We start from the raw sequence: 27,534 nt of genomic DNA on the forward strand, positions 1-27,534 counted from the left end.
AGAACACAAGAGACCAAGGAAGACCAACAGAGGGGCAGCTGCGCCACTGTCCCGGAAAGAGCTGAGGAGAGTCCCAGATGAGGGCTCACTCAGCAGCCGCGGAGCAGAAGCCAGGGGGAGTTGCAGTGACGCGCCCGTGAGCTCCGCCGGCAGCCAGCTGCGCCTGAGTGACCGAGCCCCAGGCCGAGAGGCCGGGGGCACCCCACCTCCGAAGTGGCCCGAGCGAGCCCCAGGCTCCAGGCCCCGATAAGCGGCCGCCAAGGAGTGAGCCGGTGTGTACCTGGACGCCCATCCCCGGACACAAAGAACCACCAACGCACCGATGTCTGAGGGGGTCCGCCACTGGCAGGGGAAGTGGTGGTAGGGGGAGATAGGCCTCCAAACCTTGGAGGGCCTGAGATGTCCCCAGAGAGGTGGCGCCTGACTTGTGAGAGAGACCATGTGAAGCCTCCTAAAAGTCATTCATTTGTAATTCATCAGCATGCATACGAGTGCGCCACACATGCTGGTGAATTATATTAGCATTTAAATGTGCTTAAATGTGTCTGTAAGGATGATGGTTCTCTGTAATATGAGTGGACAATTGCCTTGTAGCTCATTTCCTTCAGTGGGTCATTAAGGAAAGTTTTCTGAAAAGGACTTATTAGAAGTTCTTAAAGGCTTCCCTTAAGGCCCGTATTCCCTGCAGAACGTGGTTATTAGTCCCAGCCTCCCAAAGAGCCCTCCCTCCGCCGCCGCCACTGTGTAGCACCATGGATGGCGCTCATCAGTGTTTATGGGAGCGTTTTAATTCTATTTCCCTCCTCCACACTCTCAGATACAGCTAGGATGGATGACATTTGGTTTTGAAATGGAAAATATTTCCAGGTTGCAAAGATGCTTTTAACTGGGCAAATGGGGGAGGCGGGATTCAAAGTGGGGGGAAAAGTGAAAGGAAATGAATTAAAATTTTCATTTTCACTTCATACTGACATGCAGTGATTTGTCGTATTTAGTTGTCCTCGACTCTCTCGCGCTCTCTGATTTATTTATTTATTTTTTTAATTGAAAGCTCTGCCGTTCTGTTTGTTGGTACATGTTCTGGGCTTCATCTCACAAATCTAAAAAGCAGACCGATGTAGTGAGACAGTAATTATTTATGGTTACATTTGACTGTTATTATAGTGATATTGTCATTGCATCCTATTCTATTTGTTGAGCCACGATCGCCCTTACTGCAATAAATCAATGAACAACTGCTAATCTCTGGCTGTCTACATGCAAAGAAATTCATCTTAAAAAAAGAAACTCACATTAACTGCTTACATTCAGCATCAAGCCAGAGCCTCATGGATCTGAAACAGAAATTCAACTCTTCCACAAATACTGACGTAGTTGCTGCAGGACTGCACTTTGGCACTTTGACGGTAATGCTTGATATATAAGCAACCAGACTATATAAATATAACCAGAAACCAGCTGTTGCAGAGAGACATGTTGCAGACAAGTTGCGTTCACTGGTGTAGACTGACTTAGATGTGTTGGCAATCTGTCTGCATTTATAAATGATGCCAATTATTTGCAAACCTTCACCAATCTGTCTGAGAGTGACTGCAGTCAGTCAGCAGTTATTTGGGGACAGGTTGCTTCCCACCTGTGTAATCGCTTTGCGATTGACATGGTCACCACGACTGCTTGCAGCCGGTTGCTGAATGTAAAAAATACTCAGTGGAGTGACCATCAAACACCATTTCCCCCACCCCCAGTCACAAGGAGGCTGCTGTCCTATTTTTGCTCTGATGTGACTGAGCCATTACTGAAAAATGGCAGTGCCACCATATGGTGATGAACACTGCAAAATGTTTTGGCTCATATCTTGGGAATTGTGAGATGTGCAGGAAAAAAACTTTTGTGTGTGTGGATTTAGTTTAATGCACTGAGGAGACTTGTTTATTGGCTACATTTCCGCCAACCATCATCAGACTCATCACGTCTAGGGGGCACTACAGTAGTGTAAACAGGTTTTGTTTTTTTGTTGTTGTTTTTTAAATCAACCCTAGTGAAGTAGTCACATAATCAGGATCCCTTCACATTCTCCTGCGTGCTGTCAGATGCAAAAACACCTGTAATTCTCAGTTACCCAACAGGTTGAAAGCTGCTGCAAGCAAGCTGCATCAGGGTTCTCCAGCAACTGCACATTTTTGTTCCATAAATACAGCATATTCCACCCGGCGCTCCCTGACATTTCTCAGAAAATCTTAGAAACTGTCAGATATTAAGCACGCTTGGATTCTCAAAAGAATACTTTCCAAGCGCCCACATCAGATGGAGGATTTTTTGTTTATGCATTTCTATCCTCAAGTGTAAAGATTCAGTCTAAATGTTTGTACAAGGCAGCTACTGTACATTTTCTCCATGTATAAATGTATGTATTTGGGTCTTAGCAGCATAAATGTTCTGTACGTCTTTGACTCAGAGGAGTCACAGGGGAGCTGTGGCGATGAGATTGTTGTTGTGATGTAGAGCTCTCCGTGCTTCCTGCGCGCGGATAATACACAACTTTCACAGCAAATAGTGTGTGTTTGCGGGTTCGTGTGGAGGGGCGGGGGCCTGTGCTTTCGCCTGCAGCTAATGATATAATTATGCTGAAAACAAACGCAACAACCAAACCTGTTTAAGAAGAGTTACACAAACAAAGTCAAAACAGAGAAATGTGAAAACAGCAAACTGCGGATTTTTGTCACTCATTAAGGGAAGATTTCTGATTTTTATCTCATCAGCAGAAAGGCTTGTTCTCAGATCTTCGTTGTTTTGTTTTTTCCCGTGTAGTTGTGTTTCGTCGATTCTTCTGTTTTTCCTTAAAAATGGAACAGATTATTTGAGTTTGTTCTGTGTTAACTTTGTTTTTCTTCCTCAGGCCACATCTCTCCATGGAAGGCCTCCAAACAGGTACGGTGATTGAACTAAATGTGTTTCTGGCTGTGTGTTAGGGATCAGCACTGGTTGCAGAGACTGTGTTACCTCAGAGGTGTTTGGCTTTTACTTTATTGTAAAAAGAGACATCCTCCCCTGAGCTGCTTATTACTTTGATCACTTCAGAAGGTACATCGCACCAGCTGGGGGGAAAAAAAACCCCTCTTCAGGTTGATTTTTAGACTACCTGTTGCTGGCCGAACAATCTGTTCTCCTTTACATTACACAGCACATTCGGGTGTGGTGATTGTCACCACATTTAAGTTTGAAATATGATTGTTAATTTAAATTCATAATAGTTATTTTTCTTTACTGGATAATAACACGTGTTCCTTCTCAACATTATTTTCTGCATATCTGCACACACACACTCACATCCTTCAGCGTTTAGAGAAGAACACAGATTTCCTATTTTTGCCTCTACAGTGAATTTAAAATGAGGCAATCAAGATGTGATTGAAGTGTAGACTTTCAGCTTTAATTCAAGGGCTTTAAAGAGTTATAGCCATTTTACGGTCACCCCATTTTCAAAGGCTCCAAAGTTAACTGGACAAACTAATCATAAATAGAAGATTTTTCTCTTTTTTTTTAACACCTAGATGCAAATTCAGAAATGAAAAACTGACTTCATAAAGGCTAAATGCTGCATTTCCTTCACAAAGGAGGACGATGCATTGCTAGTCTGTACTGCAGCTGCTTGTTGGTCCATAGTCTGATCAGTTAATATCTTGTGACTGTCTCTGCCATTAAATAGCATTTTATTTCTTTATATTAATAGGTTTTTAACGTGAGTATATTTTGGGTCATTATTCATCTGTACTGTATTTATCTTTGTGTAACTTCAAATTAATTCTGCTATTTCAGTCAGCAGCCACATCATCAATAAACACTGACTGTGTGTCGATGCCAAATCAATGCCTCCACCATGTTGGATAGAGTGAACGAAGGCCTTGGTTTACATTTCCACGCTTCTCTCTTCTTTCATTCTAATAAATCTTTTTAATGTGCAAAAGTCTTGACTAATGTCTAATCTGATCTTGCTGTTGTTAAATGTAACCAGTAGTTTGCAGCTTGTTGTAAACTCTGTTTACATGTACAATACCTTTTGTGCAATACTTTTGTAAATAGTCAACGGTGCAATAGACTCAATACTTGAAATGTGCAATTCACTTGTATTTTTATTTTTATTCCTATTTATTCTATTTATCCCCTTCGTATATTTTATTTATATTGTCTCTGTATTTATATATATGTGTGTGTGTGTATAACTCTGTAACTTCTGTCAGTGCTGTGCTTTTTTGGAAATCGAATTTCCCAGAGGAACCCACCCGAGGGATTAATAAAGTTCTATCTTATCTTATCTTATCTGAAGGCATGAACATTCACATATCTACAGCGAAGTAATCTGCCTTGGTTACAATGTTTGGAATTCCCTCTGTGATCATGAACTTTAGTTGTCTTCTGTTATCTTTTATGCTTTTTGGCGTTGCTGAGCTGGCTGAGCTTTTAAAATGAACCAGATCGTAGAGTAAGCACTCGACCCCAAGCTAGTGACGGCTTCCTTCACTTACTTTGACACCTTATTAATCAGCACATTGTGAGTGACCGCGAACCATCAGAAAATCTAACCCTCATAAACAACATTGGACCTTTTATCTATATGGTAAATGGTAAATGGCCTGTATTTTTATAGCGCTTTACTAGTCCCTAAGGACCCCAAAGCGCTTTACATATCCAGTCATCCACCCATTCACACACACATTCACACACTGGTGATGGCAAGCTACATTGTAGCCACAGCCACCCTGGGGCGCACTGACAGAGGCGAGGCTGCCGGACACTGGCGCCACCGGGCCCTCTGACCACCACCAGTAGACAACGGGTGAAGTGTCTTGCCCAAGGACACAACGACCGAGACTGTCCAAGCCGGGGCTTGAACCGGCAACCTTCCGATTACAAGGCGAACTCCCAACTCTTCAGCCACGATCGAACCTGTTATTTTATCTCCTTAAGTTATCATAAAATAACAAAGACTGACATTTAACTGTCTGGTTACTTTTAAGCCTGTTAAAATGAGAAAACTGTCCCAACCATTTAGTCTGTTATTTTTATTAAACCCTGTGAATTAAAGCTGAAAGTCTGCACTTCACTCACATCTTGATCATTTCATTTCAAATCTACTGATGAATATCTCCAAAGGCAAAATTTCAAAAACTGTGTCTGTTGTCTTTAATTCTGTTGCCTTGACATAGCATTCATTACTGTTTGAAAGATCATAATGCCCATGTTCAGCCTATTGTGTTTAGATATGGAAAGTTAAACCCGCAATGCAAAAACAGTCTTTTGTGTCCAGCACTTAAACATTTGATGTGTTTAATCCTGAATACTTGGCAGAAGGAGTTTTGAAGTCTTCATAGCGACATATTTGAACTATTATTTATAGTGATAATTTATAATAAAATAATAATAATAATAATAAGTAATGATTAATTTAAGACAAACAATAAAAATGAATGGGCAAAACTGAGTTAAGTTAAAAAACTGTTGTTGGTGCTTCCTTCTAGTTACCTGACCAATGGGATCCACACAGCAGCCCTCAAGCAAATCTGTCTGGTCCAGTATTGCCGCCTGGTACGCCCTTCCCAAACCAGCCACAGCACCGCACTTCTGTGCCTGACTCCACCGAAGGCTTCGACCTTAACAAACCCGACCCGTATGACCTTTATGAGAAGTCGAGGGCCATCTACGAGAGCAGACGTGAGTACAGAAAACTTTATTTTTTAGTTTAAGGCGGAAAATCGAGCATTGTTTTAACTGTAAGCTCCTGTGTGTCAGGCCCGGAGTACGAAGAGGTGGAGGTGCACCTGCTGAGGGAGAAGACTGGATTCGGCTTCCGCATCCTGGGGGGAGACGAGGCCGTGCAGGCTGTGAGTCCGGACGCCCGTGACAAGGCTCGTATGGGACGGGCTGGACCACACTCATATTTTAACCTCATACACACCAGCCTCATCTGACTTGCACTTAATCTTGTCTCACATTCTCCATCCAGTCCCAAACATCTGACCAAAACAGCCTCCAGACACACACACAGACTTGCACACAAGTGGCCTTCTCACACTTTGCTGACCCTCTAACTGCTCAGTGCCTCCCATACTGAAGTAACGCCTTGCTAACTTGTCCACGTTGTACAACAGCATGCAGTCTATGACAGAGAAAGAATGTGACATAAGGATATAAAGAAGGTGAAAAACTGTTACCATGACCCAAAGGTAGTTTACAAGCTAAGTAAAGCAACTGTTGTGTGTTTCCACTTGTCTTCGACTCATCTCCTTCACCCAAATCTATGCTGCTAATATTGATTGTCTTTGAACAGATTGTCATTGGCGCTATAATAGAGAACACTCCCGCTGAGCGCGACGGGCGGCTTCGACCCGGGGATGAGCTCATTTCTGTGGATAAAAATGTGGTTGCTGGGAAACCGCACAAATACGTAATAGACTTGATGCACGCAGCCGCTCGCAATGGTCAAGTCAGCTTGACTGTGAGAAGGAGAGTGCAAATGCCTGGTGAGGACATGTTTTGTTTGTTGATATTTTTTTTTTCTGTTCTTTTTTGTTTTGTGTTTTTGTCTTTTTTTTCACACTTGACCAAGATTGGAGAACAGGCTGCACATTTCACTGGCATCAAATTTAAAAAAAAAACAGCTTGGACACAGCACACATGCTAACAGTCTGCGCGCAGGATCTCTGTGTACTTCTCACCCACACATCCTTTCTGTGGTAGTAGATCATACATACATTTATCCTTTGTTCATTGTCAGCTCTGCAGCAGCAGGCTCTGTGGTTTGTGTCTTTCTGGGTGCGCTTCTCCCGCAGGGGCAAGCGGTTACAAAAGAGTCATAAATGACAAGCAGAGAAGCCAAGTTTGACTTTGACACAGAATCCCTGCTGGGATTGAAGAAGACCACTGTTGTTTTCATTTTTGTCAGTGGCTACATCTTTCATCTTTAGCTGCTTTTGTCGGGAAACTGTGAAAACTCATTGACCGCCGTGAGCGGACTCATCTCGCCTGCTCTCGTCCTCTCCTTCAGGTGAACCGTGTCCCGTGAACGGCCGCAGCCCCGGCTCAGTGTCCACGCAGCACAGCTCTCCACGTAGCGACGCAGCTTCAGCTTCGGGCCCTCCGGTGGTCGCTGCCCCGGTTGCCACTTCGCCACCGGAGGGATCTTCCCTGCAAACCAGCGATGTGGTTATTAACCGCAAGGAGAACGAGGGCTTCGGCTTTGTCATCATCAGCTCCCTGAACAGACCGGAAAATGCCACCGTCATCAGTGAGTTACAATGACTTGCATCTGTCAGGATCCCAGAAGGTCATTCCTAAAGATAAATGGTGATTTTTACATCCTGATGAGCAATCATCCTAAAGATGGTGGCTGTGTAGTCACCTTTTTAGTTTTTGCTGCTGTATCTATTTCATGAGGAAAAATGCAAATGCATAATTTAATCTCAAACCAACACGGGCCTCCTGCTCGACCAGCATAAAAACTTTATGGTATAAAGTTCGAACATATATAATGACTCCTGTGCAAATTTAGCTTCATATCTCAAATATTTTTAGGATATATTTCTTATGATTTATATATATATGTATTTTTTAAATGTATTCATTTTTTTAAAATTTCACATTGCCTGCTGTCTTCAAAGTCGATGCCTGGTTAGAGATTAGGTCATTATCATAGAATCACTTCCACTAAAGTGCTGTTTCTTATCCCGTCCAGTAGCTTCAGAGCTTCCATTAGTCGGGGTCAAGAGAAATTAATTTGTCTTGTAAGACTATAATTTTTGTGGGGATTTTTTTTCCTCTTGATTCAGCCTAAGTAGTATTAAAAGCATCTTTCTGTCTTAAATGAGGCTTTATTAAACATATGATTACGCTTTGCTACAGGGAGCTAATATCTTTCAGCAGACTGTGGGATTCTTCAGTCCGATTGGACTGATGGCACAGTGAAGATGTTTTGTTCTGAAGATTAATGGATTCTTCTCAAATGTCCTACACATTCTGGGAACATCCACTGCAATATTTCTGTACACACCTAAAAATACACATACCCCCTAAGTGGGTCTGGCATACCCATTTTGGGCATACTGAACTAATTTTAAACATTAGTTCAGGATGTAATGGTGCTTGGTGAATAGTCCCTGAGGGGTTCAGAGATATTTCATAATGAAGTGAAAATTTTCTGTTTTTTGTTAAGTGTATGTAAAAGCTTAAATTCAAAATTTAATGTGTTTAGTTGGCATACTGTCATCATGAAATTTTAAAACCTACACTTCTGTGTTGCAACTTCAAGGCAACAAAATATTTAAACCTGTCATTTTAAACAGTGGCTGCAGTCCTAACCTGTGAAGCTAAGGCTGTAATACAAACACTAATGTGCTGTTTTCACATCTTTCTTCAAAATTGCTCATGACCAACCACCTTGCTGTTGTCCGTTTCCAGCTGTGCCCCATAAAATAGGACGCATCATCGAGGGCAGCCCGGCCGACAGATGTGGGAAGCTGAAGGTGGGCGACCGGATCCTGGCAGTGAACGGACAATCCATTATCAGCATGCCGCATGCAGACATCGTCAAGCTCATTAAAGATGCTGGACTAACAGTCACTCTGCACATCATACCAGAGGAGAGTAAGTGTTTTGGTGCGGCAAATAAAACCAGACGTTGTTCTGTGAATGTTTATTTGGCTCCTGTTTTACCTTTGCAGGAAACTCCCTGAACTCGGTGCCCTCTATCTCATATGAATATATTTTATTTCACTTCGCCAAAGAAAGTCTTACACACACAAAATGTTGCATTTACTGAGGTTAAAAAGTCAAAAGGCTTCTATATTTAGTCATCTATAAAGGATACAGGGTTTGTGCTTGGTGATGCAGAAACATAAAGGTTAGAAGGTTTTTTAGCAAATGGAGCAAATAATTCAGAAGAGTTCTCTTCTGCAATCTTAAGCATCCTGAGCATGTTTTATTTGTCAATCCATTCAATTCACTTTTTATTCAAAGCTTTGTCAATCGGGTACAATCTTACCTAACCCTCTGTCCATCGCAGGCTCCCATTCTGGTCCTAGTTCAGAGAAGCAGAGCCCCATGACCCAGAAACACAGCCCGCAGACCCAGCCCAGTCCTGTAGCCCAGACAAGCCAAGGAGGCACGCAGTCTGGCCAAATGGTCGCTCAGCCAGGTCAAGCACCCGGACAGACACCAGTCCAACCCGGCCAGACACCAGCTCAGACAAACCAAGCGGTGACTGGTCCTCCTGCACCAGCAGGAACCCAGCAGAGCCCAGTCACGCAGCCATCTGGCCCCCATCCACAGCTCTACCTCCACGATGGCAGGTAAGGCTGGGTTAAGAGGGTGTTTGGTAAGATTTGTTAAAAAGCACACAGAATGACTGAAAGGAGGAGGGGCATGAAGTTCACAGGTGACAGATACCAAATTGTGCATGCTGAAGAGAGTGTCCCAGTCAGTGTAGCAGAAAACCTGTGACTGCAGACAACTGATGTCCCAGTCAGACACTCTGTCTCAGGCTGGTTTCTACCCAGTTGCATAACACCACTTAGCTTCTACAGTGTGCAGTGAATAATTTACTTTAAGGTATCACCTCTATAATGCAGGATCCTAGCAATTGGACCCTGCTGTGTGTCAAAACTATGAAAGTGTGAGTGTGAGGGATCATGGCTGACAGCAGACGAGAGTAGACGTGCATTCGTGAGCTCCCGGCGGTAGGCCCAGGAATCTACATTTATCCTAACTTGCCCTTATATAATTTTTGACCATAACAAGAGGCAAAGTAACAAAAGAAACTTCTGCATGGCAAATTATAATTTGCGACACTCAAAACGAAAGAAAACGACAAAAACTACGGGATACCAGCACGCATTGGCAGCAAGAAATATGGCGGATGGGGAGGAGGAATTGCCAATTAGCAAATTACTCAATGCTATCAAAGAAACTAAAGAGGAACTTACAAAACATATTGACAAAAAAACGGCTGATATACAAATAACCCTGACGAAAATTGAATCCTCTCTTAACACGCTTTCCGAGCAGGTTGAGGAGATGGAGGCACGAGTAAGTACAAACGAGGACGACATTAAGGAAATGCATAACCGCACCGATAAAGTGGAGAAATTGACAACTCAACTCAAGGACAAAATCGACGACTTGGAGAACCGCAGCAGAAGGTCCAACCTAAGGATACTGAACATTCCCGAGCAAGTAGAAGGCCATGACGCTGTGGGATTTTTGGAGAAATTTATACCACAAATCCTGGGGAATGACAACTTTACATCAAACATTACCCTTGAAAGAGCACACCGTGTCGGGAAGAAGTCTGATAGACCACGGCCCTTCATTGCTAAGTTTCTGAACCTCAGAGACAAAGAGAAAGTCCTTCGACTGGCTAGAAGTAAGGGAGAGACGACATATGAGAATAAGAAAATATCTTTTTTCCCGGACTACAGCATAGACCTGCAACGCAGAAGAGACGAGTTCCGTGACGTGAAACAAAGGCTGCGAGAAAAGGAGATTGAATATGCTCTGATGTACCCAGCGCAACTTCGCGTCAGACATCAGGGATCGATTAAAATTTTCCCCACTCCTGCTGAAGCGCAACGCTATCTGAAAGATTTTCTGAGTGAGTAGACTAAAGTGATGTAATGTGATGTCAACAAAGCAATTTACATCCGTACTCGCAGACGAGACGTCCGCCACTGTTAAATCTGGGGATCGAGGTGAAATGAAGAAAAAAAAAAAAAAAAAAAAGGGACTATAACATTAAGCATTGATACAGACTCTCGCCACCTCCCATCTGTCAGACGAATTGAAGATATGATTTATAGCAATCTAGTAGTTAATAGCTAACATAAATATTTGCTTATTACTCAGCTAAAATAAGTACACATTTATAAAACTATAGACTTTGTGTGCATTTATGATTTAGAAATTAATCCCTTACTGGATGAGTGTGATTATATTGTGTTTAAATATTTTACTTTTTCCTTTACACAATTACGTTCTGTATCCGACTGCTAAAATTTAATACTTTGCTGTTTATATATTACCGAGAGTGGCTAGAACTTTAACTTTAACAACTGCCTGGGCCACCACCATTGTTTAGTTGAATTACCTACCTTATGTGGTTTTGTTATAGGGGTTTTATGAGGCAGGTTTTTATTTTAATGTTTTGGGGTTATGTATGGTCTCTTACAAAAAATTCTTCTTATACTTATATAATTGTTCAGATAGCTCATTGGCTTAGGTTATATCCTACCATTACACCCATGTACAGAATTTTACTATACCGAACTTAAATTAAGGGTCATATAACCTGTATATCTTGGAATATTAGAGGGATCAATTCACCTATTAAGAGAAAAAAAATGTTGACATATTTAAAGAGGCAAAATGTAGATGTCGCTTTTATCCAGGAAAGCCACCTTACAGACGCTGAACATTTAAAATTACGAAGAGATTGGGTAGGCAATGTTTTTTATTCATCATATACCTCCAAAGCAAGAGGAGTCACCCTGCTTATTAATAAACACTTGAACTTTCAACTAAACTCAGTTGAAAAGGATAAAAATGGCAGATTCCTACTTGTAAATGGTGAAATAAATAGAAATAAGATATCTTTGGTAAATATATACGGGCCCAACTATGATGACCCTTTATTCTTCAATAACTTAATAATGAAAGTGGCTACAATTGAGGGACAGTATATTGTGGGTGGAGATTTCAATATGGTCCTAAATCCCTCCTTGGACCGGTCCTCACCTAAAACAGTTTCTTTATCCAAAGCAGCAACTGCATTGAACCAAGGTATGAAGGATATAGGCGCAATTGATGTATGGCGAAACCTCCACCCAGGTCAAAGGGATTTTTCTTTTTTTTCTCCAGTACATAACAAACGCACTCAAGAATTGATATGTTTCTTATATCACAAAATATGATGGCAACAGTGATAGACTGCTCTTACTTAGCAGCTACTTTCTCAGACCATAATCCCATTAAACTTCTCCGGGCTACCAATATATCGCAAAATATAACCTACAGATGGAGGTTCAAGAATTATATGCTAGGAGACTCTGATTTTATTTCATACATGAACACTAATATTGAAATATTTCTAGATGCTAATTCAAATTCTTCCTCACATGCTAATATTTGGGAAGCGCTTAAAGCTTATATGAGAGGTATGGTTATGTCATATGGGGCTAATAAGGCTAAAAAGGTCAGAGAGAAGATATCTAAATTGGAGACCGACATTAAAAACTTGGAACAGGAATATATTGCCACCAAAAAGGAAGAATGTCTTAATACATTAACAAAAGCAAGGTTGCAGTATGATAATTTATGCACCAATAGAGCAGAAGCAGCTATGGCCAGAACAAGATATCACTACTATGAATTTGGAAACAAAACAAGTAAATTACTGGCCTGGCAAATTAAGAAAGAAACATCGGAGAAATTTATACGGACAATTCTAACGGAAGATGATAAACTTCTTGATGAATCAGTACTTATAAATGCAGAGTTTAAACGGTTTTATGAAGATCTGTATAAATCTGAGCAAGGGGTCGATGGTACTGTTGCAAAAAGATTCATAGATGGAATAACCCTTCCTAAATTATATAATGAGGACAAAGAACTGCTTGATGTAGATATAACGGAGATGGAGGTTCTTCGAGCCCTCAAGTGTTTACAAAATAATAAGACCCCTGGACCAGATGGATTCTCAGCTGATTACTATAAGGCCTTTTCTAACAAATTATTGACACCACTTACAAATATGATTAAAGAAGCCTTAGAAAATAAGAAATTACCGGAATCACTGGAAAATGCAACAATTACATTATTGCCAAAGCCGGGCAAGGACAAACAGAGATGTGACTCTTATAGACCACTTAGCCTTTTAAACGCAGATTATAAAATATTATCTAAAATAATTGCACATAGATTGGAAGACATTATGCCTAAGATAATAAATGCCGATCAAACAGGCTTCATTAAAAACAGACAGGGAGCAGATAATGTGCGGCGCCTGCTCCACATATTGAATGCCGCTCAAAAAAATCAAGAACCATTGCTAATAATTTCCATGGACGCTAATAAAGCATTTGACAGGATTGAACCAAACTTTCTATTTCAGACAATGGAAGCCATGGGCTTCGGAGAAAAGTTCACCCGCTATGTTAGGATACTTTTTAACGCCCCCAAAGCCAATATTATAACAAATAATGTGCTTTCTGACACCCTCTCCTTAACCAGAGGCTGTAGACAAGGCTGTCCAAGTTCTCCCTTGCTCTTTGCGATTGCGATCGAGCCACTAGCAGTGGCCATTCGTACTAATGTTGCTATATCTGGAATCAAATTCGGTACAAGTGAACATAAACTTTCTCTATATGCAGATGACCTCCTACTGTATATAACGGACCCTCTCAAGTCAATTCCCTCATTAATGAATTGTCTTAAAGAATATAGTGCAGCTTCAGGATACAAGTTAAATTATACTAAAAGTGAGATTATGTCATTAAATATACAAGATAATCGTGTTAGAGCTCTTACAGATCCACTACAGTGGTGTAACAATGGATTTAAATATTTGGGCATACAAATTGGTAAATCTGAGGATAAAATATTCAAACTAAATTATATTAAACTGTTGGAGCAAACTAAACTTAATATACAGAGATGGATGGATTTTCCATTATCCCTTATAGGGAGAATTAATGTTGTTAAAATGAACATTTTGCCTAAGTTTACCTATTTATTTCAATGTCTCCCTATAAATGTTCCAAAAAGTTTCTTCAAAGAATTAAATAAACTTATAACCTCCTTCATATGGCAAAAGAAAAACCCAAGAGTTAAACTCTCCTCATTACAGGCCCCTTATTCAAGGGGAGGACTCAACCTACCAAACTTTAGGAATTATTATCTGGCCTCCCAATATCGATCAATATTGATCTGGTTATATGCAGAGAGGAGTGAGGTTCGATGGGTTCCAATAGAACAATATGAGGTGAATCCCATATCATTAAAAGACGTCCCATTTCTAGGTACGAAAAAATGTTTATCTAAGCTCACAAATAATTCGATAATATTAAACACCTTCCGTGCCTGGCAGGAATCCCACTCACTTCTAAAAATAAATATTTCTTTTCTTAGAAGGACACCCCTATGGGGCAATCCTGATCTCTCCCATCATATTTCCGACTCCATATTGCGGGGATGGAAGGATAGAAATATTCGAACTGTTGCCGATCTATATAATAATGATACATTTATTGACTTCCAACAACTAAAGGAAAAATTTAAACTTCCAGACCAAAAATTTTTTAAATTTCTACAAATAAGAGACTGGATCAAAGAAAAAACTAAAGGAACATTCCCTGAGATTCCTAAAGAAAGTCCTTTTGAAACGCATCTTTGCACCAAACCATGGAAGTCAATAAAAGGAATAGTATCTTCAATATACACTATTATTAATGAAAAATTACCTGACTACAACAAAACGTCACTGAAAAGAAAATGGGAGGCAGATCTGGGCTATGTTTATGAAGAGGTAGAATGGTACCATCTAATGGAACAGGCACAGACCATGTTAATTTCTACAAATCATAGACAAATGCAATTTAATATATTCCACAGGACATATTATACACCTTACAGATTACATAAAATTGATATTAATTACTCTCCCAAATGTTTGAGATGTAAGGTGATAGATGGTGATCTTCTTCATATGCTGTGGAATTGCCCAGTAATAGAGGAGTTCTGGAGACGGACTACTGAAATAATTTCAAGGGTAATTGGGATCCAAGTCGAAATGGACCCAAAACTATGGATTTTAGGTGATATAGATTCTATAAATGTGGATTACCACAAGAAATATTTTATTTTACTTGCGAGTACTGCAGTTAAAAAATGTATTCTGACACATTGGAAATCTGAAAATTCTCCAACACTGAGATATTGGATTAATGAGTTAGCATCCTACTGTACACCTGAGAAGATATCGCATAGTGTAAAAGGGAAATACGGAACCTTTAAAAAAATTTGGGGACCATTTCTTTCAGTATTACCGTCTTTGGACTTGACAGAATATAGAGATGATGTAAATTCCTCTGGGTTTACCCTGAATTGATCCTTGGTTAGGCCCTTCTGATCAGAATTCTTGAATGTTGTGCTGATTCTTGTGTATAGACGGGTGTAAATATGGGCTGTTTGTATACACGAATGTGATGAAGTTGAGAGCCATACAGGGGTAAAGGGGTGGGGGGATGGTGGGAGGGGTTCACACGATATGTTTTTCTTTTTTTTTCTTTTTTTCTTCTTTTTTTTTGTTTCCTTTGTTTTTTTGTTTTTTTGTTTTTTGTTTTTTTTTTTGTTTTAAATTTCTGTAATTACCAATACTGTTACTATTATAATTATTATTTTTTATTATTATTATTAATACGCCCGTATTTTCTGTGTTCGGTCCTCAGAGGGTGGAGGCTATGTTTGAAAGATAAAGATATTAGAGTGTGTTCCTGAGAATATTTTTTTTTTTTGGTCATAATGGCCAGTCAAGCTTTGGCTAGTTGATGATACCTACTCTGTCCCATAACTGTAAATGTCTTTTATTGTTTGTTTCTGTTTGTTTGTTGTTCGTTTTCAATTTAAAAAATGAAAATAAAAAGTAAAAAAAAAAAAAAAGTGTGAGTGTGCGCGCACGCAAGTCTCAGAATGCGACACTGTGAGCAGTCCTCCCAGAGCTGTGAGTTGATGCCCATTTTGCAAGTGTGAACTTGATAAAAGTTTCATAACAGAGGCTGATATTCCCACCTATCCATTTTGTGATGAGCCTTCTCATCTGCACACACCCAGTAATTGTCTGTTTTTTTCCTTCCTTCGCCAGCAAATTTATTCCAACAGGGATGCTTTTTTCACCTCGCTGCTCAGATTTTTGTCAACTTTTCATTCTCATGGCAGGTCAGAGGTAAAAGCAAGACAGGATGTCAAACCTGACTTCCGCCATCCTCCATTCACTGACTACCGGCAACCGCCGGTAGATTACCGTCACCCACCAGTGACTGATTATCGGCAGCCACCAACACTGGACTACAGACACCCACCTGGTCTGCTGGATTTTAGACAGCACCCTGCAGCTGCACAGTTCCCTCTAGGGATCCCAGCTGACTTCAGACCACAGGTAGAGCTTGACCAAGAGCTGTCTGCTTATGTTGACCGTACATCCTTCATTTGTATGCAGGTTTGTAACTTATTCCAATTATATTTATCATAATCATTGCTTTTCACATAGAAATCGCATATTTGATTTTTTTCTGTTGTAAATCGTCTACATTTTGTTCTGCAGGACTATGATTACTTTACAGTGGAGCTCGAGAAAAGCGCTAAAGGTTTTGGCTTCAGTATTCGAGGAGGCAGAGAGTACAAGATGGACCTGTTTGTGTTGCGCCTTGCAGAGGATGGTCCTGCTATACGAAATGGAAGGATGAGGGTGAGATAAGGAAAACCACGACAAGAGTGAAAGCACTCTTTGGCAGATGGTTGGGATTGCACTTGGTGAATAGTAATGGCTCTGTTTTATTTTTCAAAATGGAAAAAGTAAGTCTGATTAATCCGAAGTAAGCCAAACACACACATACATCCATCTAAATGGTCGTGTCACATAATATCACTCAGCGTCCTTGTTAAAATTTAGTAATGGTGTAAAGTTTAACAGAGCATGGATTTTTCCTTCTGCTCAAGTGAGTAAGTATGAATGCATTGAGTAAATTGAGTGAATTGAGCAAACCTTTTGCTCACTCTTAACCACTCGTGTTGAAATGTACTTGAACAAGTTGCTCAGTGGAGGTTCCCCAAGAGAAGACTGGTTCTGTGGAAAAGTTACTCTGCTGTGAGTAAACCGAGGGTGGCAGAAACTGACCCGCTCCTGTGTGTGTCTCGTCCAGGTTGGAGATCAGATCATAGAGATTAATGGAGACAGCACCAGGGACATGACTCACGCCCGCGCCATTGAACTCATCAAAGCGGGAGGCAGGCGGGTCAGGCTGCTGCTAAAGAGAGGCACAGGACAGGTGCCAGAATATGGTGAGTTTTCCTTACAAAGAGACGCAGTCTCATTGTTTACACTCTTACTAAAGATTTACTGTTTGCTCTTCAACTTAACTCAAGAACACATTAACATGCATTCATATCTGTCCACTTTTACTCCTCGACTAATATCTGAAAGCCTACTTTGATTAAACAGTAGATGGTAACGAGCGACTCTCAAGCCTTCGTGTGTTGTAACCCCTCTGCTTTAAGTCTAATGATTGGTATAGGCTTTTATTTGCCTTCCCTCAGGAATGGTACCTCCCAACCTCTCCATGTGCATGAAAGGTGACACACTAAGCTCCCCCTATTTCTTCCTAATGGGCCACTCTAAAGACACGGTTTGTGAAAACTGCATGTCTCTCTCTCTCCATACTGATTAATCTGTGTGCTATAACTGTGGTCACGAGTTTTTGCATGGGAAAGTAGCTGACATGTGTGCATCTGTGCTCGTGTGTGCTATAGTAAGAGTGGAAGATGGTTTGTAGTAAACTATTGGGTCTAATTGTCCTGAAGAGGGTTTTGAAGTAGACTTTGTACTCGAGAGCTGCTCGGGATCAGTCCGTCACACACAGCTGCAAATATGTTAACTGTTTACAAGCACTGAATAAATCCTTACACGTAAGTCTGTTGCTGTGCTGCTTATACACATGTGCATGCAAGTTTGTCTGATATTATAAAAGAACGTGTTTATCTCTGGGGTGTTTTCCCTTTCTTTCTGTGTCTGTATGCATGTGCATGATCATTTCCACCTCTTTCATATCAGTCCTCTTGAGCATATTGTTTTCCTCCCTGACAGACTGTGCCGGCCCCTGGGATTCCCTTTCTACAGCCCACTCTGCCCTGCAGGAAGTGACCCTGGAAGCTCACCTGAATCCATTGCTCTCATCCCATCCATCGTCAGCCCCAGATTCCCCTCATCGGCTCCCTCTAGAGGCCACAGTGTGCATGGCAGACAAAGCTCCAAAGCTGACAGACCACAGCTCCATTAGAGGGGCTGCAGGTGGCAGGTCCACCGAGCAGAAATGCATCATCAGGGGGCAGGGAACCCCTCAGGGGTCGGGAGAGATGGACTGTGGACCGGGCGACAGACAGCTTCGTGCTTTGCCTTCCAAAGCTATTGTGGGAAAGTGCATTGACAGAAGAGAGAGGCAAAGGGAGACTTGCTCCCCCTGCTGTAAGAGAAAGGATCTGCATACACAAGCGTTAAGCACTATCTGGCCCTGGGACCCATTTGCTGGTGTGAATTTGAACGGAGCCTCTCAGGGCAGTGGAGATGGACATATCAGCCTCCAGGAGAGGCTGGTGTCCCGAGGTCTGTTCTCCAGAGAAGATGAGCGGGCCGGTGGCCACATTGGGCTCTACTGCCCCTCCAAAAACGTGGAAGATCCTCCAACAAGGAGTGCTGCTGCCTCCCCGAGGCCCTGGAATGTCCCTGGGTCTGACAAACTGCCTGGCACCCTGAGGTCCTGGACCTCCACAGTAAGCAGGTAGAAGGGATCTTACTGGTTTGGGCCGAGTCACACTGTATGGCTCCTCATTCAGTTCACCACTGGACCTTTCAGAGAACCAGTAGATCTCCCTTGCCGCCTCTGTCTGCCCTGTTTTCATCGCCATCGACTTCTGAGATCATGTTTTATATTTCAGTTGTTGTTACAAGATGATTATTACACCCACCACCTTAAAGACAAAGAAACTTACACAGCTATTGTAACATATGGTCTAAACCTTTGGGGACCCTTTTATGCGACTTCTGATTTTCTGATCACAGATGGAGCAATGACGCCTGACTCTGAGTGGAGCTGTACTTTCGATATGTACCTTTAAATGCTCGACTGTATCTGGTTCAGACTGTTTAGTGCAGCGTGGGCTCACACAAGGAAGAGAAACATATGTAGAACCAGGGGATTTCTGTTTTCTTGCCCTGTTTTCTCTGCGCAGTGGGATGAACCAGACTACAGGTGTGTCAGATGGAAGCAGTGACACTGAAACTCCTGGAACACACGGCACTGACCCCAACCACAGCCCAGTTAACCTGACATATGTTAAATCGCACATGCCTACCAATATATCTCATACTATAAATGTAAAGATGTGAAAAATATGTACATTTGGTAAACTCAGAAACATACCTATTGGTGTTTTTGAGGCAGTGTTGTAGTTAGACACATTGTTTAAAAAAACAAACAAACAAAAAAAGAAGCAGGACAGTATTTTAGGTTCACTGTTTCCACGGCCTCGTCTAAAAACTACATATCAAAGACTGTGCGAGTCACCACACCCGGACCGCCGAGGCAGGCGGCGTTTGTGTGCATGGATATACACCACCACGTCTTTAGACAGGGACTCGTGTCTTTTAAAGGCAGAAAATCGAGATGTGGAGCAGACCGGTCGGCACTCATGAGACGAAAAGGATTTTTTTTCCCCACGAAATTGAACAAAATTGAACTTTTGTGTAACTGAAGACAGTTGGCTTAGTAAGAACTCATGATAGTTATGTACACAACTTGATCACAGTCAACCATGCAGTCATTGTGCAGAATTATAAGCTGTGTTGTATTCATTTTAATGATCAAAAGGAAAAATTTGTCCAGTCTCTATTTCCCATTTCTATGCCTTTAACTGTGCTAAGTGTACCACATCACTGTGGGAGAGGGGCATCGGTGCGGGGAAGAGGAGGCCGATGGTTATGAGGTGGGGCAGAGTGCCTTACTCGAACTAATGCAGAGCTGTTGCCGTTGTGAAGTATTTTGGGAACTGAATGCAAAACAGATATCAGCGACCATGCACACGCGTCAGCAAACCGCTAAGTTTCGTCGGACGCCAAGCAGTATATATCTTGATGCACTCGGCTGTATAGCTTGTCAGTGTCAATGATTGCCCTTTGTCCCCTTGTGTTTTAAAGGGGATAACATGTAGCCTGTAGCATCACATCCTCTTCTTAGAGTCGTCTGGGAGTGTAGAGCTGTGAACGTCTATGGAGACAGGGCTGTATCAAAGAGGACCACGGTTTCTGTGTTTCAGCTTAACGTTAAGTTTGTATTCTTGCCCGCAAATGTCACATCTGTGAAACATACATGCATTTAAATATGACGTCACTGTCCTCCTGCATTTCTCCATTTCGATGTCATCAATTTCTCTCAGCGGGATGTGTGCTCTTTATTAAAACTTTATCACTTAAGCTTTTGAGTACTGGAGGACCAGATTAATTTAAAAAAAAAAAGATTGCGACTGTTTGACTGAATGCAACATGATGGTACATCCAAGCTGTGCTCGTAAGCTGCTGGGAAAGCCAGGCACCTGCAGACTGGGATACTAGTAAGACTTTGTGCATTGAGAGTCATCGGGCCTGATCCTGATTCGCGGTGGATTCTGACTGAGCTGTGTGTTCTGTGATTAAAATGGTTGTGGAAAGACGCAGTAGGCTGTAGAAACGTGTTTGCCGTATGTACAAATGTCAAAGTTAGGAAACGCTGAAAGAATACGTCATCCAGCCCTCTGTCTCCATCCAGGCCGCCCCCACCCCCACCCCTTGCCTGCTGTGACCGATTTTTGTATGAAGAAACAAAAAAAATCTGCTTATCAGAACCTGTGAAGGATGGCACGCTCATAAACCCCCACTGAGATCAAGTATAACTGTGTAGTGTTAATTGTGTACTATTCACCTTGTACAGCTGTATTCCTACAAATATGGTTTACTGTATCATTGATACTGTAGTTTCAAAGACGTGAACAACTATTTTTATGAAATGCGACAGTACTGATATATTACATTTTGCTAAAAAACAAAACTTGTTTACTGAAAGATATTCTGAAATACTGTCAAATAAACTCTTGACATGGTGTAAAATATTCTTTTCTACAGGTTCTTGCTTGTAAAATTGGGACGAGAGAAAATAATGGATCAGTTTATTCATCAATGTATAAATAATCAACAATTTGGGTTATTAAGTAGTCGTTTACCCAAACAAAACAGCAAATATTCACTGCAGTTAAGCATCGCTATTGAGGAGTACTAGGTGAGGGCTAGTTCTTTTAGGTTCAGCAGATAACAAGATGGTGTATCGGTCAGTATACAGGAAGGAGGACAAGAGGCTTCCACTTTGCTGGATTGTCACCGCCAGCTGTTTTATTGCCACCTAGATGGTCAGTGTTGCCAGCAGTTTCCAGTCACGAACTTAACACTCGGAGCATCACCGTGAAGGATGGCAACCAGGAACACAGCTTGATGAGGTAAAACAGACCTAACACGGAAAGACCATCTCCCCTCCTGGAGTAGCAGGATGAGCATTTTAGAAAATTTCTGCATTTATATTTGACTCTAAATGATGTTTTCCTATTTATTCTTATCATGGATATGCCTACGTCATTTCCCGCAACTCCACCCCACACAATATTGCAGAGCAAAGACATAAAATCTCAGAGCCTTTTATACAATCACTTTCAGCCATTTTTTTTTTTATTGCTAAATTGTGTGTGCCGTTTATTTAAAAGAGCAACCAGCAATCACAACACCGCTGGCTCTGAGACTTTCAGCACTTCCAGCCATAGACGGGTCAGATTGTAGCAGGATGTACAACACAGTTAAATGCAGACAGTGAACTTAAAACTTATTTTCCCACATCAGTTTCCTATTTAACCAATGTCACCAACAAACACTCTTATACTTTTCACACAATTCCACTTTAAAAGGGACACACATCCATCCATCAACGCTTCTCTGGTGGAGCTAATCCCAGCTGCCATCGGGTGATAGGCGGGGTATACCACAGACAGATCACCAGGCTATTGCAGGGCTAATAGTTACGTCCATTCACGCTCACATATACACCTACGGCCCATTTAGAATCACTGCTTAACCAAACCTGCATGTCCCTGGACACTGGGAGGAAATCACAGGGAAAAGATCCAGGCTCAGCTCAGTTAGCAGATGGATTTAAACCCAGAACCCCAATACCCGTGCACACGTTTCTCCCTTTTTGCATGTGATGAGATGCATTTTAGACCGGGGCACTGAGAAGTTGTTCCATGTCCCTGACAGGTTTAAGTATAACATTCACTTCTGTAAAAAGGCTGAAGTATGAGGAAGGGGCCCCACAGCAGAGGGAAGTGAAAATGTGTTGGCCTGCAGGTATCTTTGCAGTAAATCTAATCAATTCTACAACATTTATCTAAGAATTTCTGCTTTCCATCTCTCCAGTGATGCTGACACGTGACAAGTGGAGGTACTGACTACAGTCTTTCATAAGTAGATGAATCACTGCTTCTGGTTTGTGGAATTACACAGTTAAAACAGATACAAATACACATTTTTAACAAAAAAGGGAACATTTTATAATAAAACTTGTAAACATCTCCCCAGCATGTCATTGCTGTGTGTGGGTAAGGCCAAGATTGTGAGCATCTGCTGTTACTCAGTGTAGTTTTCAGCAGGAAGCTGAGTTTCACTGTTTTCCTGCGCTGGCAGGTCATCCTTCTGAGGAAGGAGAAAATAAGATATTAGTACCACTAAAAAAAAAAAAAGAAAGAACTAAATTGCTCTTGTACTTGTTTTACTTCTGCGTTAACTTACAGGTTTGTAGATTCCCATTTGGAAACGACAGCAAACTACATCAACCAAGAATCCCACCAAGCCGTGGATCATACCTGCCGGGAGAGAAAAACTTTAAATACTGATGTTCATGTTCAGGGTTTAGATGAGGTGAAAGCAGCTTGGTCTAAGTTGTTACCTGCTGCTTTTATGCAGTGGCTAAATCTGTGAATAATGCATAAAGTTTTTCTCTTCATCCAGGTGGATTAACAGGATTCATTTAAGAATGATGGTTCACAAACAGAGTCACAGGATCCTCCAGGGCTTAGTCTTGGCAGGAACACCATGTTTGGGATTACAACATTCAGGTACTTCTGCTGTTAAGCTGAAGATTTCTGTGAGAATACTTGGATCTACTTTGTTAAATTACATGCAAAGGTCTCATATCCTGTTTTACTGGTTAAAGGGTCACTCTAAAGCTTTTTGTTATAATAGCCAAAGTATCAATGAGATCAGCCTGTGTACAAATGACTCCTTCAGACTTTACTGAACTGTTTCTGTTCTGCTCTTGACCCTGTACGATATCAGTGAGATCTTAGACACAGAAACTCCACCCACCTGCTGTTTAATCTCTCTGGAGAGGCTGCGAGGTGCAGCCAATTAGAAAAAAATGGCTTAAAACTGGATATGGGAGCTAAAACCACTTAACACAAGTCGACAACATGAGAGGTTCCACTATAAGATAAATAAGTATTCATTTGTACTGTGAATCGTGCAAAGCTAAAGTATAAAAGTCTATACATGAGCATAATAAGAGCACTTTATGATGGGAATTTGTTAGTATGGTTCTTGCATTATAGCATGATTTAATTAGTTAACTTGCAAGGAGCGGTTGTCATGAAATGCTTGTAAGCAGCTCTGACATTCAAAATCTATTTTCAAAGTTTTAAAGGTTAGTGTATCTTTTGACTTTCCTCCTATAAAGATGTGACGACCTCCCCTGTACCCTTGATGACGAGTTTTGACACGTCAGTATACGTCAACAATGTCGTGGTTTGACGATCATTAGAATAACTTCCAGGTTTTTCCAAGGGTAGCTGCATAAACAGCACCGCAGTAACTTCTTATCCACATGCAGTGATTTTGTTCTATAAGCAGGCTGAAATATGACCAAAACAACTCAGGTCAGAAAAGAGCTTCAAGGGTTACTCCTGTTAGGCTTTCAAGGGGTAAAGGGTTAAAGCTGTTGCTGCTGCTTGATGCCTCCTTGTTCTGAACAAACAATCACTGTGACCTCCAAGTTGGTTTTCAGTCAGGAGAGCAATCTGAAAATGTTACTGCAGCACACTCTTAATGCAGACGGCACTCAAACAGCATGAGCACGTTAGCTACCTGTGGTGGAGAAAATGCCTCCGATGATGCCGCAGAGTCTGACGAGGAACTGCCACAGAGGCATGTGCTGCTCAGTGACTTTGACCATTAGTGAGCTGATATCATATTTCATAAAGATCCCTGAGACTCCGTGGCTGCCTGCAGCATGGTTTATCACACGTTCCTGTGGGACAGCCAAAGGCATACAAATGCTTTCAGTACAATGATGCACTATCTACTCCCCAGCTAAAACAGTACAAACCCAGACCTACCCGCTCAGTGACGGAGTACTGATGCGTGTCTGCAGACACTTTGTAGGTGTTCAGTTTGGTTGGCACAATGGTGATGAAGTACTGAAACATGTGGTTAGCTGGAAAGAAGCATCAAGAGCCATCAGTGGAAATAAAAGTTTATCAGAGCACTTTAATAACAAGTAATTCAACAACATCTGAAACACCAACTTACAATCAATAGCAATTTTCTCTGTGCCGTCCAGAGGGCTGATCATTCCAGGAAGTGGCTCTCCGAAGGACAGGTGGTCAATCCGGTGAGAGAAGTTGTAAGCTGTAACAAATACAAAACAATAAATAATCTTTATAACATATAAAACAGTTTAATTTCCATCTGTTGCTGCCATTTGGTGTCAGAAAGTCTGCAAACCTACAGTCATGGCTGACGAGGGCGGCTAAATGGGCGTGACCTCGAGGATGCGGGATGGACCTGTAAGTGGATGAAAAGGTCAGCGTTAACTTTATATGTAAATCAATGACATGAAAACAGCCAAAATATCCCATGCTAGTGATCTAATTTGCAAACAGAGCAGCACAGAGGTGAGCAGAGGTTAGAGCACGGGTATCAAGGCCCCGACTCCAGCCCTTGATAATAAGATGGGAGCAAAACCAACTTCTGTGGGGAAATTTGTATTTGATAATCAATGTGCAAAACTATAAGCTTGCAGAGAGCAATGTCACCTTTCCATATAGCGGTAGAAGCAAGTCATTTCAGTCTCTGTGTGATTCCCCTCCTCATAGCCACTGATGTCAATGCAACTTTCCGTCTCTCTTGATGGAAATGTGTTGAAATTGTTTTACAAAAGCGATTGGGATTCATCCCACATCAGCATAAAGAAGTACTGAACAGCAGAGCTGTGCGATAATCAAATTTTAATTTTAGCTTTCAGATTATTAAACCAAGATAACAAAAATCATTACTGTTCCATATTCTATTCATTTATAATTACCACTCCACAAAAGGCCAGATCCACTGCCTACAATCAATTACTTCATTCAGTTAAATTATAATTAAAGTTCGTGGAAATCCCCTTCACTGAAAAAACAAAACAAACTTCTACTGTTTTTCTGTCTTTGTTTTGTAATTGTGTTATAGGGTGGCTGTAGCTCAGGTGGTAGAGCAGGTCATCTACTGATCGGAAGGTTGGTGGTTCGATTCCTGGCTTCCCCTAGTCTGCATGCCAAATATCCTTGGGCAAGATACTAACCCGAAATTGCTCTCCGATGCATTCATCGGAGTATGAATGTGTGTGAATGTCAGTTGTGCTTGTGCGAATGGGTGAATGCACAAGTTGTGTAAAGCGCTTTGAGTGCTCAGAAGAGTGGAAAAGCGCTATATAAGAACTAGTCCATTTACCATTTATAATTTGTGTTGATTTTTGCCAATCCTACTAGACATGTCTTGAATGCAGCTCAATAATCCAAGTGAGGAACTCCCAGAAAGTTAATTCTGTTCATTTAGATTTTCATCAGGCGAAGAGACTTGGATAAGTGACGAAACAGCATCCAGATGAACAGAATCAACTTTTTGGCAGCCTTACTAGACAGTCCGGACTGTGGTGACTGACACGTGGAGTCCAAAGACGATGCGCGCTCACATTAGGGCCATGCAGGAAGCAGTACCTGCTATGATTGTTTCTGTACAGTGGGAGGATGTTTACAGTCTATGGTTCAAAATAAAAAACTGTGTTAAATAATACATCGTTTTGAGTGTTACCTACTTGCCAACAGTAATGTGGAAATTTCCTGCCACCTTGTTGACATAGAGATGTCCATGGATCCTGCAGGCACTCAGGGAAGCGGTGCTGTCCTCACTGCGGGGGGGAAACTTAAGCAATCAGCGTAATCGCACTTTCATTCACCTCCCAACAAAACACAGATAATCCTGAGGGTCCTTTACCTTTTCGTCTGAGCAGGAGGAGCTCCTTTTATTGCAGCCTTGAAGATGACATCCTGCAGAGCGTGCTCCACTCTCAGACGCTCCTGGATGTGCAGAAGAGTCCTGACAGGCAGGGACAGAAATATTAGGACAAAAAAGACTCACTTGGGATACAATTAACCTTTTTTTTTTTTTCAAATTACATCAACAAATGTGAGGATGCAAACTTTGTCTTAATTATTAGTAAAGCTTCAGTGAGTTAAAGATCTATGCAGCCTAACATTCGCGTGATTTAGTGTTACTAGATTATAGATCATAATATCCAAGTACTGAATGTGAATAAATCACTTACATGTGCCATATTCTTTGCTGTGGTGGGAGCTCAAAGTTGACCTAAATTGTAAGAAAAAAAAAAAAAAAAAACCAAACAAACAACTGTTGGACATGCCAGAGATTACATTTTCATTGTTCTCTGCATGATAAAATCACAAACCCACCGGTTCATATTGTAATCCATCAGAGGCAACCATGGTCTCTGCCAGATCGAGGACATCTGCTCCTATATCTGCATCCAGTCAAACACGGAAGTTAAAAACCTTTTCCTGCCCTAAACACACACACAAATACACCTGTATCTACTTACATTGGCATCTCATGGCCACTGTAATGTCCACATTTATCCTGAGTTTACTGTTGGTGAAGAACAGGTGCAGTTAGGACACAGCTGAGAGGTTTTTGAGGGCGGTGATGGCATGAACCTGTTCAGCTTTTACCTGCTGAAGTCTCTGTCCACCTCGTATTCGTACTTCATCCATGTGTGTCTGTACACAAAGAACTCCAACAAGGCGAGGACAGCCATGAAAGTGAATGCTATCAGAGACACTGGAGAGAGTTTGAAATGGGATTAGACTGAACTCTCCTCTCAGATTAGCTACAGCTAAAAAATGTGCAGTCTGTACCTGTCCCACCGCTGGTTGTGGACTCCACGTAGCTTTCAGGAACTTTAGGAAAAGCGTCTAACTCCTTCATCAGAGTCAGAGCCTTCTTCTTCGTCAGCCTCCTCATCTTGGGACCTGCGGCGGAGCTTAAACTCCAGGTGACTCCCACATGAAGTGGATGTTTTCGGGTTTGATGTGTTTAAAGCGACGACAGCTGAGGTCTAAGTTAGTTTGCTGACGTTGGTCATGACAGCTACCGGGCTAGCGTATAGCATTAGCTAGCTAACTAGCCGAACAACTGGATTAATGCTAAATTAAATGCCCCCCAAAAAAGGAATTATATACAGCTAAAGAGCTTGTGTTTACGATGACACAGCAAGAAATATACAATTACAAAAGAAGCTACCCCGGTATAAGTGTGTT

General features: G+C 41.5%; 2 protein-coding genes across 2 annotated transcripts in view; one reads left to right on the plus strand and one right to left on the minus strand.

The window, feature by feature from the left end:
• magi2b (membrane associated guanylate kinase, WW and PDZ domain containing 2b) overlaps positions 1-18,597 on the plus strand; it is a 91,553-nt gene extending 72,956 nt beyond the window's left edge. The window contains exons 12-22 of the mRNA XM_085359123.1: positions 2,897-2,928; positions 5,517-5,709; positions 5,788-5,903; positions 6,326-6,518; positions 7,043-7,282; positions 8,452-8,637; positions 9,056-9,341; positions 15,979-16,258; positions 16,364-16,507; positions 16,962-17,100; positions 17,903-18,597. Coding sequence (XP_085215249.1) covers positions 2,897-2,928; positions 5,517-5,709; positions 5,788-5,903; positions 6,326-6,518; positions 7,043-7,282; positions 8,452-8,637; positions 9,056-9,341; positions 15,979-16,258; positions 16,364-16,507; positions 16,962-17,100; positions 17,903-18,597 — 2,504 coding nt within the window. The remainder of the gene's footprint in view (positions 1-2,896; positions 2,929-5,516; positions 5,710-5,787; positions 5,904-6,325; positions 6,519-7,042; positions 7,283-8,451; positions 8,638-9,055; positions 9,342-15,978; positions 16,259-16,363; positions 16,508-16,961; positions 17,101-17,902) is intronic.
• A 2,468-nt stretch (positions 18,598-21,065) lies between these two features.
• Positions 21,066-27,534, minus strand: part of LOC146627734 (endoplasmic reticulum-Golgi intermediate compartment protein 2-like) — a 6,513-nt gene continuing 44 nt past the window's right edge. Inside the window, exons 1-13 of the mRNA XM_085359132.1 lie at positions 27,133-27,534; positions 26,947-27,055; positions 26,817-26,863; positions 26,671-26,738; positions 26,526-26,566; positions 26,195-26,296; positions 26,016-26,108; positions 24,669-24,724; positions 24,470-24,568; positions 24,277-24,374; positions 24,026-24,188; positions 22,676-22,749; positions 21,066-22,579 (exon numbers count right to left, since the gene is read on the minus strand). The exon at positions 27,133-27,534 is cut by the window's right edge and continues 44 nt beyond it. Of these exons, the coding sequence (XP_085215258.1) occupies positions 22,514-22,579; positions 22,676-22,749; positions 24,026-24,188; positions 24,277-24,374; positions 24,470-24,568; positions 24,669-24,724; positions 26,016-26,108; positions 26,195-26,296; positions 26,526-26,566; positions 26,671-26,738; positions 26,817-26,863; positions 26,947-27,055; positions 27,133-27,238 (1,122 nt within the window). The 5' untranslated portion in view covers positions 27,239-27,534 and the 3' untranslated portion in view covers positions 21,066-22,513. The remainder of the gene's footprint in view (positions 22,580-22,675; positions 22,750-24,025; positions 24,189-24,276; positions 24,375-24,469; positions 24,569-24,668; positions 24,725-26,015; positions 26,109-26,194; positions 26,297-26,525; positions 26,567-26,670; positions 26,739-26,816; positions 26,864-26,946; positions 27,056-27,132) is intronic.

This window comes from Diplotaxodon limnothrissa, linkage group LG7 (assembly GCF_057381915.1).
Source record: "Diplotaxodon limnothrissa isolate DT_005_m linkage group LG7, D_limnothrissa_male_GT1.1, whole genome shotgun sequence".
NCBI classification, from domain to species: Eukaryota; Metazoa; Chordata; class Actinopteri; order Cichliformes; family Cichlidae; genus Diplotaxodon; species Diplotaxodon limnothrissa.